Raw genomic sequence first — 15,008 nt, 5'->3', positions numbered from 1 at the left:
CTTATTTGCTTGGATGGCTACTGTACACTGAGCCTCAGTGTGATGGGAATTAAGAGCTGGGAAAGAATGGGACTTCTGTACTACACCCTAATGATTTGAAGCTGTGCGCTAACCACACCTGTGTATGTAAGACAGAGTTCATACATACATTGAAAGTGCAGTTAACAGGAGTGCCACTGAATAGGTCTGGGGCTTTATTCCTGTATTCCAGAAAATAATGCATGGCCCCCTAAAAGGGACTGGTATTGAATAGTCTTTAAGCTATTGTGGCTTCTCGGCTTACAGTCCAAGACAAAAAGTCTGCTATCATCTATCCCCCATACACATTATCTGTCAATCACCTATAATCAGGGATAAACAAAAAATTGAATGATTCTGGTTTCTCAATAGTTCCATTATTTTTTTAATTTGAGAAAGAAATATGATAGAAAAACTGAAATGCAAATCTTTTGCAAACTGCAGGAACCATTTCAGTGATCAGTGTAAAACAACAAATAACAATGTAATATACCACTAACAAAGTGTATCTTTTAAAACAAATATGTCAGTAATTACACTGATTTGCTCTCATTGGCCATAAGTACAACAATATCAGTTCTTGGTTCATGGAGTCGAATGATGATTCAGATACTCCAACTGATTCAAGTGTTTGTGATTCACTAAAAAGAGTCTTTGCTTTGAAATCAGACTTCACTGGTCTGTCACGATAGGTGGCTGTACTGAAGCGCACAACAAAGGATAATCCATCTGTTCGACAGGAGAAAAAAGAAATCCACTAGAACATAACATCACACGTAAACGATCAACGATGGTAGCCAATCGACACAATGTTGCTATCTGAGAAAAGACTGACTGAAACAGAGGACTTAAATGCACGGGCAAACGCGCTAATTGACAAGACACACCTGAACAGAGTACAGGTATGGGGAACCGTGGAGAATTTACTGAACTAAACAAATTAGGAGATTAACAATGAAACTCAGACATGAACTGAACAGAAAAACAGATAAAAAAAATCCAACTCCAAACATGAACAAATAAACTCAAAATGTGATTTGGTCATGCTGTGTTTTTCATTCACTTAAAAGGACCAGAATGTAAGTTTTTTGCTTGTGAATCTGAAGTTTTTGAATAAAAAAATCACCTTCAGTGGGCACATGCATGTTTTGGATTTGCTAAAAAGAGTAAGAGTCAGTTTCTTGAAAATCAGACTTCACTGGTCCCGTTGTATGTATTGCGCTGAGTAGTAATAAATTGAACACTATCAAGAAGATTTTAATGCAGTCTTCCATCAGCTGTAACCAATCCGTTATAAATCATTAAGTTATGGTATTTTTGTTATGTAATCGGTTTTTGGTTCCCAACCATTAAAATTTATTTAGCTGGGAAAGTGTTGTTTCTTCTCAGCTTCGCTTTAGTTTGTGCTTAGTGGCTTTTGAGATATGTCACTCCACAGTGGCACCAACACATGTCTCAAAATCTGTGACTTTATACTGAAGGTTGTGTATATGTCTGTGAAAGAAACCCAGTGTCTTCTTCAGTGACTTATTTTGCTTCCTTTGGTGGAAGCATTTCCCCCTTTTCATTTAATAGAAGCTTCAAAGCCTCTGCAAATTATCTGGTGTTGCTGGAGAAAAGGCTTTTCAGTTTGTCTAAAAAACCCAAAGAAGAGAAGACAAGAATCAGTTGTTCTGAAAATAGACAGCCTGGTGAATAGAGAAAAGGCCACAGAGGCACAGGAATGGAGCTGGAGCTGGTGGTGATAAAAGATCAGCTTTGGAGGAATGGACACACTTTCAAAGGCCCCTCCTCATGGTGAAGCCCCCGCTCCACCTCCCTCCACGAGGCATGAAGCCAGGACAGGTCAAGAACAAGAGTCCTACTGTAAAGAGATCTGGGGATTGTCCAAGGTAGCAGATTCCTGTCGAGTGAATGAGCTTTAGGCTGCATTTCCTATGTCCTAACCCCTTATCGCTAACTGTGAAAGAGCATAGCAAATATCAGAGACTTGTCAGCTAGAATGATATCCACTTCAGTCTCTGGTGGCTTGTGATGTTAAATAAGATATATGTCTGGAAGTGTCTGAAAGAAAACCAGGAGAAAGGGGAGCAGGAAACAGACAATGAGAACAGCGTGTCTGTGCCAGCACATATCAGCCAAACCTCGCTCACCCACCGTGACACTCGATGTATTACTGATACCATCACTGAACAGTGTTTTGCTTTGGTATTAGACATTTACAGCCTTCCAGAACCCCTACAAGACTTCAAACATTCCTTAACCGAGTGCAAAACCGCAGGTTGCGAGAACGCCCTGGGGTATTGTGGGGGAAAAAATCTTTTGTATTGGAAATGAAGCAGATAACATTAACTTTAGTATTGGAGCCTCAAAGTAAAAAGTAAGTGATTGAAACTTATATCTACCAGTTTTTTACTATGTATCATGTGCCTTATTAAATGTATAAATGTGCCTTTATTTCTTGCAATGTGAATTAGCAACCTTACAATTGTAACTGTATTCTACGATGTGAATTTATTTCTTATATTACATATTATCTCACAATTATCTCACAATTACCCCCTTTTTTTTACTCTGAAGCTGCAGGCTTACATACTTTGGCACTATGTGTGGCTAGTTTAGTCGAGAAAATGTGATATGATTTGATTTGCTTTTGCTATGCTTTTGTTGCTCAAGTGCAATCGAAATGCTTTCCCCCCTGTTTGCTTTAATCAACATACACACGCACAGTGTTGGAGACTGTTTAAAGCTGTGCATTTTAGCCATTAAAGTCCATAGTTTTTTGCAATGCGTCTGAGAAATGGAAATCTTTTGACCAAAGAAAGAAAGGAAGAAGGAAGAAATGAAAGGAAGAACGAACGTGTTTTGTGCAGGTTAGGGCAAGTGGTGTGAGTGCTTGAGGAAGATCATGGTCAGAAGGTTATATTCAAGCTTGCACTATGGGTCAAGACGCCATCGTGACTGGAACACACCCAAATATTTCTGGAATGTGTCCTGCCATGAGACCAACCCACAATAATAGGTCATTTTAACCCCTTTAGACCCCAACAGGTAAGATTAATTACACCTATAGATTTAAGGAGTCAGAATAAACAATACATGCTAAAAGAATTACCTAAACACATGTACATGTGTTTGTACTTGCGTTGAGTGGCATAGTACATGCAGTGCAATTTAACTGAACTGAGAAGGAATGTATATCCTAAAGACATGCCTGCCTTGACTGTCACCTATGTTTGATAGACAGCTTAATAACACCTGAATATTTTAATGTGTGCCAAGACATGCCCAGCATTTATGCTCTGTTAGCAAACAGGTTTGTCATTACATTTAAAGAATTACGAGAGAATGACGTGCTGTACTGAACACGTATCAGACTGTTCACACATTGATGTTGGTTTAGGACACACCATCCCCTTTATCCCTGTGACGGCGGCACTAGGACCCCGCAAGGATACGCAATATTGCGCCTCGGTTATTGGGTTTGGACGACCTCAGTTTTGCACTACCGCAATGATCATTCAGCGGAGAGTAAGTGTGCTGTCTGCTTTGTTGAAATAAGGACTCTTGAAAAGAAGCCGTTTTTGAATAAAAGCTGGTGGTTAAAAGGATTGTGTATGTTTTTGGTGGACCTGTCACGCGCTCCAGCACTTCACAGTGGAGATGGGAGTAAACCTGGAGAATGGGATAGCCTACCCAGTGAACTTCCTGGAGACGATTCTGTGATTTGGATTTAAACAAGCCTTGATCATCATTAACACAGCTTGAAGTTAAGTATCCTCCGCGAATTTCGAAACTGTTTTGTGTCATTTTCTCGGTCAGACGCGCGCGTAAAGCTCTGACGCACGGGTCAAACACTGCTCTTGTTGGCTGTATGCAATTCAATTCCTGTTTAATTCGGGGTGCCTCTACAAGCTGCAAAAAAAAAGTAAAGAACGAAAAATCTATTTTTGTTAACGCACTTTTCCATTATAAAATGCTCAGTTTGTGTAGATATTTGAGTAGCTATCTCCTGGCTTCCATTTGCCCAATTGCATTGTAGTTGTTGGTTTGTACAGAGCGATGGGAAAGTGAGGGTAGGTAAACACAGTTTGTTTTCCTTGAGTTTAACAATAACGCAAGGCGTGGGTAGGGTTCGTTGGACATTCATTCATGATGTGAAAGACAACAAAAAAGACGAAATGAGGGGCTTTCGGGACAAAGGGATGTTGTATAGGAAACAGGTTGTGTCCGGGGAATTCCTCAGGTGTCACACATGGGTGTCCATGATGAATAGAGCAGATTAGAATTCCTAGTATAAAGGGACAATATCAAATCATTTGTATAAGGCCTATGTCTATAGACTATTATGTGTCTATAGACTACTAATTTTTTTTATCGATATTTTTCACTAGAAAAATGAATAGGCAAGGCAAGTATTTGACAAAACGAATAAATAAGTAGCTCAGCTTTTCTGCCTATACAAAATTTTAAGTCAGCTTTTTATTTTATTTAGCTAATTTTACACATTCTAAATGGAGTGACTTCACTCCTATACAATGCATAAAGTAGGCCTACTAAACAAAACAATAAAATACAATATAGAATTAGACAAAATGAAACAAAAAAGATAAACAAAAAGCTTTGGTATGAAGTGACAGTAAACAAACTTTATTGATCCAGGCAGATGGGTATCAGTATGATAAGTCCAAAACCACTGGTACTAGAACGGATAAGAGCCAGCTAAACATGTCAACGCTTTTGAAAGATAAACGTTTTAAATGGGGGTTTTCAAAGCAATGCCTTTTTGGTTTCCTTTTGACACTCCAACCTTTTAATAATCTGAAGAACCTTTTTCCACTATAAAGAACCTTTTCCATTGATGATAAAGATTCGTCATGGCACCATAGATGCAAAAAACAACAACAAAAAAAAACACTTTTTTGAGTGAAGCCATTATGACATGATATGATATGTCACTATGACATTTCTATGACCTTATATCTAAATTAAAAACATCTTGAGTTTTATTTCATGCTTGCACATATGTTTGTGTTTGCTTTTAGGTTGCATACATCTTAGCCATGGTGCCTAACCGCGCACTGGGACTGGCCCATCCTTGCTGTGTTGGCCTGCTGTTCTTACTCCTCCTGCCCAGCTCGGTTTCAGTGAGAGAACCTCGACATCAGTCTCCCGCCCACCTCCCCTCACTGATACCTCATGCCACCCTACCGCTGTCCCGCTCCCGTTTCAGTGCTAAAGCTCAGCTGGACCTCACTACTCACTGCAATGAGAGCTGCTACCACAAAGAAGAAGACATGGATAAAGAGCACCTAGCTTTCGAAACACTTTATGCAGATGGCTCCCGAACATTAACTACTGTTGACCTGGATGAAAATGAGACTGAACTTCCTTTCAGGCAGCCCAAAGTAACCGCTCCCAGACATAAGCGGCTAAAACGGCAGATTTACGGTTCAGACGGGCGCTTTAACATCCGCGGTGACCACTTCCTTCTGGACTACCCGTTCTCCACAGCTGTCCGTATCTCTACCGGCTGCACTGGAGTTCTGGTGTCCCAGCAGCACGTCCTTACCGCAGCCCACTGCGTGCATGATGGGAAGGATTACGTCAAAGGAGCACGGAAACTCAGGGTGGGCTTTCTGATCCCTCTGTCTGTTAACGGTACAAGGCCGGGTCAGGCTCCTGTGAAGAAACCCTTGGTGCGCTGGGTGAGAGTTAAACGGACCCGAGTTCCTAAAGGTTGGATTCAAGGTCCTCAAGAGGTCAGCATGGACTTTGACTACGCACTTCTAGAGTTACGTTGGCCTCACCGGCGTCCCTTTATGAGGCTGGCTGTTGCACCCACCTCAGAAAATTTGTCTGGTAAACGCATCCACTTCTCTGGATTTGACAGTGACCGGCCCGGGGAACTGGTGTACCGCTTTTGTCCGGTGGAGGATGAGTCCAACGATTTGATCTACCAGCACTGTGACGCCCGTCCGGGTGCGAGTGGCTCTGGCGTTTACGGACGTGTGTGGGATGATACTTTAGAGCGCTGGGAGCGCAAGGTCATCGGGATCTTCTCGGGCCACCAGTGGCTGGAAATCAATGGAGAGAATCGTGACTACAACGTGGCTGTTCGCTTCACTCCACTGAAGTTTGCTCAGATCTGTTACTGGGTTCATGGAAATAAGATGGACTGCAATCAGGACTGAATACATGACAGAGTAATGGGACAATATAAAATCATGGACAAAATACGACATGCCTGATTTTTGAACCTGCACTTTACAGTCTTTTTCGGGTGTGGCTACTGAATCTGAGACGAAAGAAGGTCCATGGCTGGTAGATCGCTACCCACAGGCTTTGATCACTCACATGGGTTGAGCTGGAACTTTATTTAACCACTACCTTTAGTTTTTGCTAGCTATACTGCCAACGTTACTCAGCTTTAGACTCTGAGGTCGACAACACCAATAGATTTATCTTGTCAAGTCTTTGATCTCCCGTCCCAGACAGCAACATAGTGTCGGCCCAGATCCGGCCCACATGTGGTATATGTGGAATCCACACGTACCAGATTCGGGCTGGATCTGGGGCGACACTATGTTGCTGTCTCGGTTAAGTGATTCTCTCCACTGCGTTGCTTTGTTCAGATTCCACATTACAGAAGCTTAAAACTGGTGTTTGCACTTTTAGAAACTAGAATTGGGATGGAGGTTTTATATCTCATCCCTTGGGTTTTGTGTAACATTAACATACACTGAGTTTATTTGCTGACTTAAAGTAGAGGGAAAATGGCTAAGGTGCCTTAATTTCCATCCCTGTACATCACAATAACAAAATCGATGACTGGAGATGTAGTGTGGGTGTTGAGAGTTATTAGAAATTAAAAGCATAGATCCTTAGTTTATTTTAATGCATACATCTGGATCTGTAACCCATGAATGCAATTCAATCTTCTACAGTTACATACTCTTTTTCAAGATAGATGAAGACCTCATATTGGTAACATTACAGTATCTGTCTGTAAATATTTTTTCTTATTCTTTTATGTTGAATTAATATAAAGACCAGACAAACACAAACTAAGAGAAAGGTTGTGGGGTAAATGTTGATTATAGTTCTATTTTTAAAAAGCTTTTTATTTTAATAAACTAAAATATGTCTCTTGTTTTTGCTTTTTTCATTGAAAATTTAGAGGTAATTTCTCATAGGACTTTTTTATTTTCTAAAGAAGTGGTAATAGCAGATATGATTCTGTGTTGTATATTTCAAGTATGATAAAAAAAAATATAAAAAAATCTGACAATTATTACTGTATGTAAAATGTGACACTGATACCCTCTGGTGGTAAGAAGAGGAAGACGTAAAAATACTGCCAGAAACCATTGGCAACCTTTAAACAGCAGTTACAGATTTTTGGCTTATATTGTTTATTGTTAGTTTATATTTCATAGAGTGTTCGAGTTCAGTGTTGTAACAGCTATTAATAGCTTGTGTTTTTTTGATTCATAATTGCAAAAATACTGGACTACGAAAGGCAAAGGTGCAGACCGAGACGATTGTAGTTCAGCACAGGAAGTAGGAAGGTTCATTTTTTTTCAGTAAGGTTTTGAAATGAATCTCTACTGCCCTCCAATGGTTGACGTGTACATCTTTCATTGAGTCTTTCACAACATGGCTGAACAGTAAGTCCTCGCGGTTCTGTCAGTCAGTCAGGAGTGATTATACTGACGTGAATACAATTACAATACATTATTCAACAGTATTGCAGGAGCTCAGCGATTTAATATAGCAAAAATTGTCCAATAAGCTATATCTTAAATAAATTGTAGTGTATCATACTACACACAAACATCAATTTTGAATGAATTAATGTTCACAGAAATCCCTGTGGTACTTTTAGTGAAATAAATGTTTTAATACTGGTTTATCAGCATTTTCTCAATTACTTATACCCATCCTCGGGCAGTTTATTGGCAATAGCTTCATCCACATTTATATTCTACATACTATGTGACATGCAGTACATACGTGAATGTTTTTTTTTCGTCAGTCACCCAACCTGCATCTCACTTCTATCAGGCATCTATTCTAAATGTCAAAAAATGACAGGCATACGATATTGAACATTAGAGGGAAATATCTTTATTCCACAAATATCAATTTGTCAGTGAAACAATACTGCTGCCATTTCTCAAAAAGAGAGATTTAACCAATTAGCCTGTTAAGGAATTGATTTGATTGTTTAAATGGAATTGCATGTTTATTAGTAGTATCCAATGCAGATGACATGCCATCATCTTCAAATACTGAATGATTGTACAAGATTGATCTGCAATCATAGTAGTTTCGATATAATCAGCAATTTGTATTATTGGTTTGTAGTCTACTGAACTACATCATTAAGACAAGCCACCCATCAAACCTATAAGTAGGATGACAAAGCAATCCGAGTCTCTTAGTTTGGATCCGTTTGAACTTTATGAATTTTGCAACCATCACATATATCAGTGCATAAACCATGCTGAACACTGATAAAACGGCAACAAATGCAGAATAAACAAAATGTAAGTATATATATATATATATAAATATTAAAGATCAACTCGAGATTCAAAGACTTTCAAAATTAGATTCACCCTGGGGCACAAAAAAAAAAAGCCAGCCTTCACACGATTTGCAAAACATGAAGAAACACCAGTTGTAACAGCAGTTGTTTAGTGCTTTTTTTTTATTAGAGATAAGGAGACGATACAAAACATCCACTGACCAATATCAATCAAAGCTCTGTACACAGGCTGCCCAAATATATCGCTCCCCATCTAAACTTCATACGTGTCCATCAATCCAATTCATCAACAGACCGCTCACCCACTAGGTCCCAGATTTTACAGGTAGAAGGAATGTGTACAATTTCTTGACACCAGTGCCATGGTTTTGAATTACATTTTTGAAATATTTAAATCAGATGGAATCATTAAAACAACATGTGAGCTCAAAATAAAACAAATGGGGGGAAGGGGCAAGTAAACTGTTCCCAGAATGGTCCAATAACATTGTGTGATTTGAGAAAATTACTTAACCTAGTCAACACACATACTTTGAAAAACTTAACTATATGTTTGGCAAAACAAAAACAAAAAAACTAAATCTTAAGAACAAAGAGTATGTTGTATAGCTGAATTGTAACGCCTGTTGTCTCAGTCTTTTCTTTCAACAATCCCATGGAACTCGGAAAGAACGAAAACCTGCCAGTACACATTTACAGTTATATTACTTTGTTTTTATAATCATCATCCTTCATTTTTGTCTTTTAAGATCTTTTTTTTTTCTCTTTAATGTTTTTGTTCATGTTCATTGTATGTGTGAACTGGAATGACAGCCTACATCTTTCATCAGGTGTGGAGTTTGGAAACTGTCACTTTTGCCCAACCCTTCCCCCACCCACATTAACCCACCCCGTGGCCCCACAAACAGTCGTGCTGGCCCACCTGCCCCACCCATGTCGGAATGAACGGCTAACCCCTGAAATGTGTCAGCCTCAATCGGACAGAGGCTTCCCCTCGAGAGTCACCACTGATGAACCCCCGAGCTTCTCAGCAAGGGTCTTTCGGTCCTTGATATCATCCAAACCGTTCACTTGCCACTCGTGCTTGATACCTGTGAAACAAGAACGAACAAAAATGCTACATCTCACATTTACACACACACACACTATTTAATTATAACAAAACATAGCATGATTCATTTAAATATATTTTTTTTTAATTGTTTCTAATATAAATTAAACTATACATGCAACATTTTATTTGTTATAATACATTTAAAACAAAATGGCCTGTGTAGTTTAAATTTAAATACCGTAAAACTTCAAATAATAGCACGGGCTTTTATTTTCCCAAATCGTCGAACTGCACCGGCTTGTATTTGAGACAGGCGTCTATATGAGACAAGCCTTTATAATTTAGTGTTGAGATGTTGTTCATTGAGATTTTGTTTCCTAGAGTCTCTAATCTCTAAAAATCTCCAAATGCTCCACGTAAAAACGGCGGTCTTCTGACCTTTTACTATCGTGTCAATTGATTTTGATCAATATGCGCGAGGGAGAGAGAGCAAGACAACGCTCGTATTGTTTGAAGACGTGAGAGTATGCGCGCACGGCCGGGGCTCTCTCTCTCTCTCGTTTGCGCCCTGTCAAGCACAGCAGTCATTCTATTACATCACTCATCGATCAAAAAGACTTTGTCGGGACACAAATTATCCACGGAGAAGCGGACGATCTGGCGGGTTTTAGAAGATTAAATACAAACCGAAACTAATAAACAGACCCGGCCTCTATTTGAGACCGGCCTTTATTTACCCAAACCTGTCGCCACTCCAGGCGTGTAAAAGAGACCGGTGTCTATTTGGGACTCGGCTATTATTTGAAGTTTTACGGTAGTTTATATTATACATAATTCAAACTTATTATGGATTGAAACATAGATTGTACATGAAATATCTTTTATATATACATTTTATAATTGTACATTTCTATCCCTCCCCCTCCCTTTTTTTTTGATGGACAGCATTACCTGTAAACTTCTTCTTGATGGCATCCTTGGAGCTGGCGTAGATCATCTTGCTTTTAAGTGGGGCACTCTCTGGGGCCCTGGACAACACAAGAGATTAGAACATCTGTTTCACACAAGCATGTGACATAACTCTACATAAGAGGCACCCAATCCTGTTACTGGAGATCTACCTTCCTGTAAAGTTCAGCTTCAACCCTAATCAAAAACCTGAACCAGCTAATGAAGATCTTCAGGGACACTTGAAAGTTACAGACAGGCCTGGAACTGAACTCTGCAGAAAGCCAGATCTACAGAAACAAGAACCCCTGGTTTAAATTAAGTACATTCGCAGACTTACCAGAAAATGAAAACCAGGTCCTCTTTCTTGGTCTCTTTAGTCTCATATGTGGCATCATAGAGAGCGTAGCGACAGTCATTGGGAGGAAGCATCTTGACAAACTTGAGGTAGGGATCTCCTTCATCTCCCTGCAGGATCTCCTGGCCCTCCTCCATAACGATTTTCTTCTTATCCTCACTCAGGCAGAAAAGAACAGCCTTCTTCCTCTTGCTCTTCTCCTCCTCATTGCTATGAGCCTTGCGAACCTTCATATCGTTGAAGACCGTCAACACGTTCTCTTCCACTGTAACTCCGGAGGCCTGCGAGAACACAAAACACACAGGATAAGGTCACATGGGTTTGAATAGAGGGAAGTGAGTGAGCTGATGAGCAAGGATGGATGAATGTGTGGGTGCAAAATGAGAAGTAAATGAATGGGGTTTGCACCAAACAGTCTTGTCTGATCAAGTTAGACAGGCTGCCCTTATAACAACTGAATACTTGGACCTCATTTGACTGAATCCAAACTACTGGGCCTGCAGGTTTTGCAGCACAAGACAGAAGCGAATGACAAAAAAAAAGAACAAAAACAGCCATGGGAGAAACAGGACTGCACACTTCAAGGGCAGTGGAATGAGAGTCACAGCAAAATAACTTGAATGACATTCTGGGTGAAAATTAAACATTACAGCGATGTGGTTTCTACTCCCAAAAAAACAACAACTGGCATGTCAAAGAAAAAGGGTGGTTTGAACAAGGCACCATTCTTTCCTGGTCACACGACTTCAGACATCCTCAAACACATTGGAACAGAGGGATGGTTGGGCACTTCCTCAGAGAAGCTGATGAAATTTATGCCGATCATCTGATTTAAAACAGGACCATTAAATGTGTATAAAATTGGCCGTAGATATAATAAGAGAACCATGGTGTACAGCTTTAGATTGCAAAACAACGATTCTTCTGTGAAAAATCAAAATGGCCTCAGTCACACCAGTCCCATAAACCTACTCAAGTGCTCTGATTTCCATTAGAAACAGGGATCAGTGACTAATGCTGCATTGCTACCAAACATTTTAAAGAAATGAAAAAACCTTTCTGGTAACCTGAACATTTAGTTCTCTAGTGCAGATCCAGCTTCTGAATAGCACATTAAGACATGAGAAAAGGTGGACAGAAGGACCTTGTGGGGTAGATGTTTGAGTGGCCCACTTACAGGAAACACATGTCTAAAGGGTGGAACCGGGGTTTGCTTACGGTGTGAATGTCAGGAATGCATTAAGATGTCTCATAACCTAACAATCACAAATAATTAAAGAAATAGGGCATTAAAGACCCAAGGGATAATCAGGATTCCCACACCTCATGAATCATGACTTTCAGTCTTTTATGACTATTGTATAAATACTTTCCATGATTGTAGGATCCCTGTTTCAGGTGAAAATACCTTTTAGATAAACATTTGTAGATGATTCTAAGATAAGACAAAAGCTTAAAATTAAAACATTAAGTTTGTTTTTTCTAGATCTTCCACCAGCATCTTAAGAGAAAACAACCTCATTTCATGTCATAAAAAAAAAAGAGCAAAAGTCCAAAGTTAAAGCACACAAGGGCAATAATGCTGCAGATAAATCATCCACGTTCACTGAGAAGTGAAACCCACAGTAGAAATGAGATACAGGAAATGACAGCGTGGGCCCTTAAATGAAAAGAGAGCTTGTACGTTAAAAAAAAAAAAAAAAAAAGACGAGTCATCACTTGCCTCTCACTGAAAGAGATTTTGATTTTGTTTGTGGCCTATGACGTGTATATTGTCCTGGTGACGAGGATACCGAGACTGCTCACACCGGAACCGGCATTTCCTTAAGCCTACACGCGACACGAACGCAATTTCCTCTCAAATTCACAAGTTTATTCGTGTCTACAGAAACAAGTTGACGAAAGCGACGCATCAGCGGCTTAAATAAAAAAGCAAGCAAGCATATTCAACTAAACATCCACAAGCACTGCACGTCACAGATAAGAAACGTCATGTGCTTAAAGACAAAATGCCGATAAAACGAAATGCATATACATTAAGGAAATTAAACAAACGGTTCCAGCAAAGATAAAACGTCAGATACGCTACAATTCACCAAAGTTACGTCCAACCAGGAAGAGTGTAAGTTAACGTTAGTCGTGCACACGTTGCCTAAAGATTTGCAAATGCACAAGTAACGGTTCCTCCCAGCGCATATTTTTGATATTGTTTCATATAAACCTGTGCTGCAATCGACCTAAAACACTTTCCTAGTCGAGGTTTCTTTTTTCGGTCAAAGAAATAAACCACCACCATCTGTGCATCAAGAATTAGGGTGGGGCCACGGTTGCGGTGTTCGTGCATGCGTTCCAAATATCCGCAAAATTAACGCGCTCCAAAGACGACAAGCATAGTATAAACACGCGGGTCCTCGACTTTAGAAGGGAATAATCTGCGTTTTTACACATGCCCGCAGTCTCTCTGGTGCGGCAAATGTGAGCGATGGAGTTTTCTGGCCGCGTTCAGACAAAGGACAGACTCAAGAAAGCGGTTCATCTGGCAAACAAAAAACGCAGTTATACACACACCGGTTTGCGGACATTGATTTATACACATCCTCTCTTAATTTCGCCGTGCGATATAATGGTGTGTGGAGAGATGGGGCCTGTAGGTAGTGTGCAATGAAAGGGAGCGAGGCCTTTCCTGGGCCTCGACTCACGGAAATAAAGGAAGCTGAGCGGGGAAATGGCGCCAGTAGTTTTTGGGTCTCATTTTTGCCAATCTCATCGCATCCGAATAGCTGAAGCACAACCAAAATATCGAGAGCTCTGAGATTAACTGCACCGTTATATATAAATAAAACAGCTCAAAGAACACCGTCACAAGAGCCAAGGAAACCCAGTTTACGTTTTCTAACAATTTACGGCACTTAACGTAGCCTGCAGCTATAGTCGGCGGAGGCGTTAATTGACATATTTGATTATCAGATTATTCATTCACCCTAAAAAGCCCACAGCCTAGTCATTAAACTCTCCAAATACGTTGGAAATAGCCGCAGATCGTATAATTATGATTTAAATGTAGACATACCATGGTTGTTTCCCTGTGCTAGTCGGCGTCTGAATAGGAATTGAATGAGCTGTGATGCAGTCCTTCGCTTTCACACTTGATACAACGCTCGGGCGCGCCCTTTTGCGCGTGGCCGCGCGGCAGATGGGAGCGAGCATCCAGTCACGCGCTTATTGAGGTGTTATGGGAACTGTAGTTTTGGGCTCTACACAAATGGTCGTGAACACATTAAAATATATTCACTGTTGTCAGTAGTACATTGGCACAAACATATGGTCGTTGAAAAGCGTTTCAGTTCTCTAAAATGTATGTCAACCCTTTTATATATGAATAATATATATAACATATATGGAATTATTATTATTTAATTCAACCATTGATAACGCTAATATTATTAAATATCAATATTTAACAATACTTTTTAATTATTTACTATATTTAAATGCAAACATAAACATATTTAATATTTAAATAGGTTTGAGAAAATCTTGTGATGGCGCTTTCTACCTTATGGTAACGTGACATGATGGAAGGCGCTGTTGTACTACTAATTCTGCACTGAAAATATACTACACCGATTGCAATATTCGTTAGTGGCTCGTAGGGCACGCTGTGGTCTGAGCCTAACCCTTTGTGTATGTCTCTGCCCCTTTTTAAGGTTCGCTTAACTCGCTTCCAAATAAGGAAGCAAATGGTGACACTCGTGAGCGCGCTTCAGCCAAAGCCGCGCACATCAGGCGGCTCGCGACTCCGTTCGCCATATAAGGAAACAAGGACATTTCATTTCTATAGAAAAACATTCACACAGTACGCGCTAGAGGGAGCGGTGTACAGCAGCAACGAAAGAATGAAACTGCAAAGAGGGAAGAACATATCTCGCTGACCAAATAACACAGAATATTATTTATTATCTGAAATTTGCAATCAACGAATGACGTATGAATTAATAGTTCAATTTACTCGCTTTTGCTCATTCGTAGACTCTTGCAAGTTAACGGCTGTTCAAAACGTTTCCTTGAATGAATGC

The 15,008-nt window shown here is 39.9% G+C and overlaps 2 protein-coding genes across 6 annotated transcripts; one reads left to right on the top strand and one right to left on the bottom strand.

Annotated features, from left to right (window-relative positions):
* The first annotated feature begins 698 nt into the window (after positions 1–698).
* On the top strand, positions 699–7,171 carry prss23 (serine protease 23). Of its 5 annotated transcripts, none has more exons than XM_077236116.1 (3): positions 3,382–3,549; positions 3,667–3,792; positions 5,064–7,171. In XM_077236116.1, the coding sequence occupies exon 3, from the start codon at positions 5,082–5,084 to the stop codon at positions 6,210–6,212; it is 1,131 nt and encodes a 376-aa protein (XP_077092231.1). In that variant the 5' UTR covers positions 3,382–3,549; positions 3,667–3,792; positions 5,064–5,081; the 3' UTR covers positions 6,213–7,171. The 5 variants fall into 5 exon arrangements, with proteins under 5 accessions (XP_077092229.1, XP_077092231.1, XP_077092232.1 ...); XM_077236117.1 differs by having other exon boundaries at positions 3,389–3,549; positions 3,667–3,787; XM_077236115.1 differs by having other exon boundaries at positions 3,389–3,549; positions 3,667–3,797; positions 5,073–7,171.
* Positions 7,172–8,716: 1,545 nt separating this feature from the next.
* On the bottom strand, positions 8,717–14,137 carry cfl1 (cofilin 1). Its single transcript, XM_077236156.1, has 4 exons — positions 14,003–14,137; positions 10,915–11,213; positions 10,578–10,654; positions 8,717–9,663 (listed from the first exon to the last, which is right to left on the bottom strand). The coding sequence occupies exons 1-4, from the start codon at positions 14,003–14,005 to the stop codon at positions 9,545–9,547; spliced, it is 498 nt and encodes a 165-aa protein (XP_077092271.1). The 5' UTR covers positions 14,006–14,137; the 3' UTR covers positions 8,717–9,544.
* Positions 14,138–15,008: the final 871 nt, after the last annotated feature.

This window comes from Siphateles boraxobius, unplaced genomic scaffold (genome assembly GCF_051911475.1).
Source record: "Siphateles boraxobius isolate OS27281-9 unplaced genomic scaffold, OSU_SipBor_1 2, whole genome shotgun sequence".
NCBI lineage: Eukaryota > Metazoa > Chordata > Actinopteri > Cypriniformes > Leuciscidae > Siphateles > Siphateles boraxobius.
The sequence above is the reverse complement of the archived record's forward strand: the minus strand, read 5'-3'. Positions and strand labels throughout refer to the sequence as shown.

Bases quoted from the DNA above. Each gene is read 5' to 3' on its own strand.
- cfl1 (XM_077236156.1), bottom strand. The intron at 10,655-10,914 runs GTAAGTCTGCGA...TGTGTTGTCCAG, and splicing joins GACCTGGTTTTCATTTTCTG to GGCCCCAGAGAGTGCCCCAC. The intron at 9,664-10,577 runs GTAATGCTGTCC...CTTGTTTCACAG, and splicing joins CATCAAGAAGAAGTTTACAG to GTATCAAGCACGAGTGGCAA.
- prss23 (XM_077236114.1), top strand. From the start codon at position 5,082: ATGGTGCCTAACCGCGCACTGGGACTGGCCCATCCTTGCTGTGTTGGC.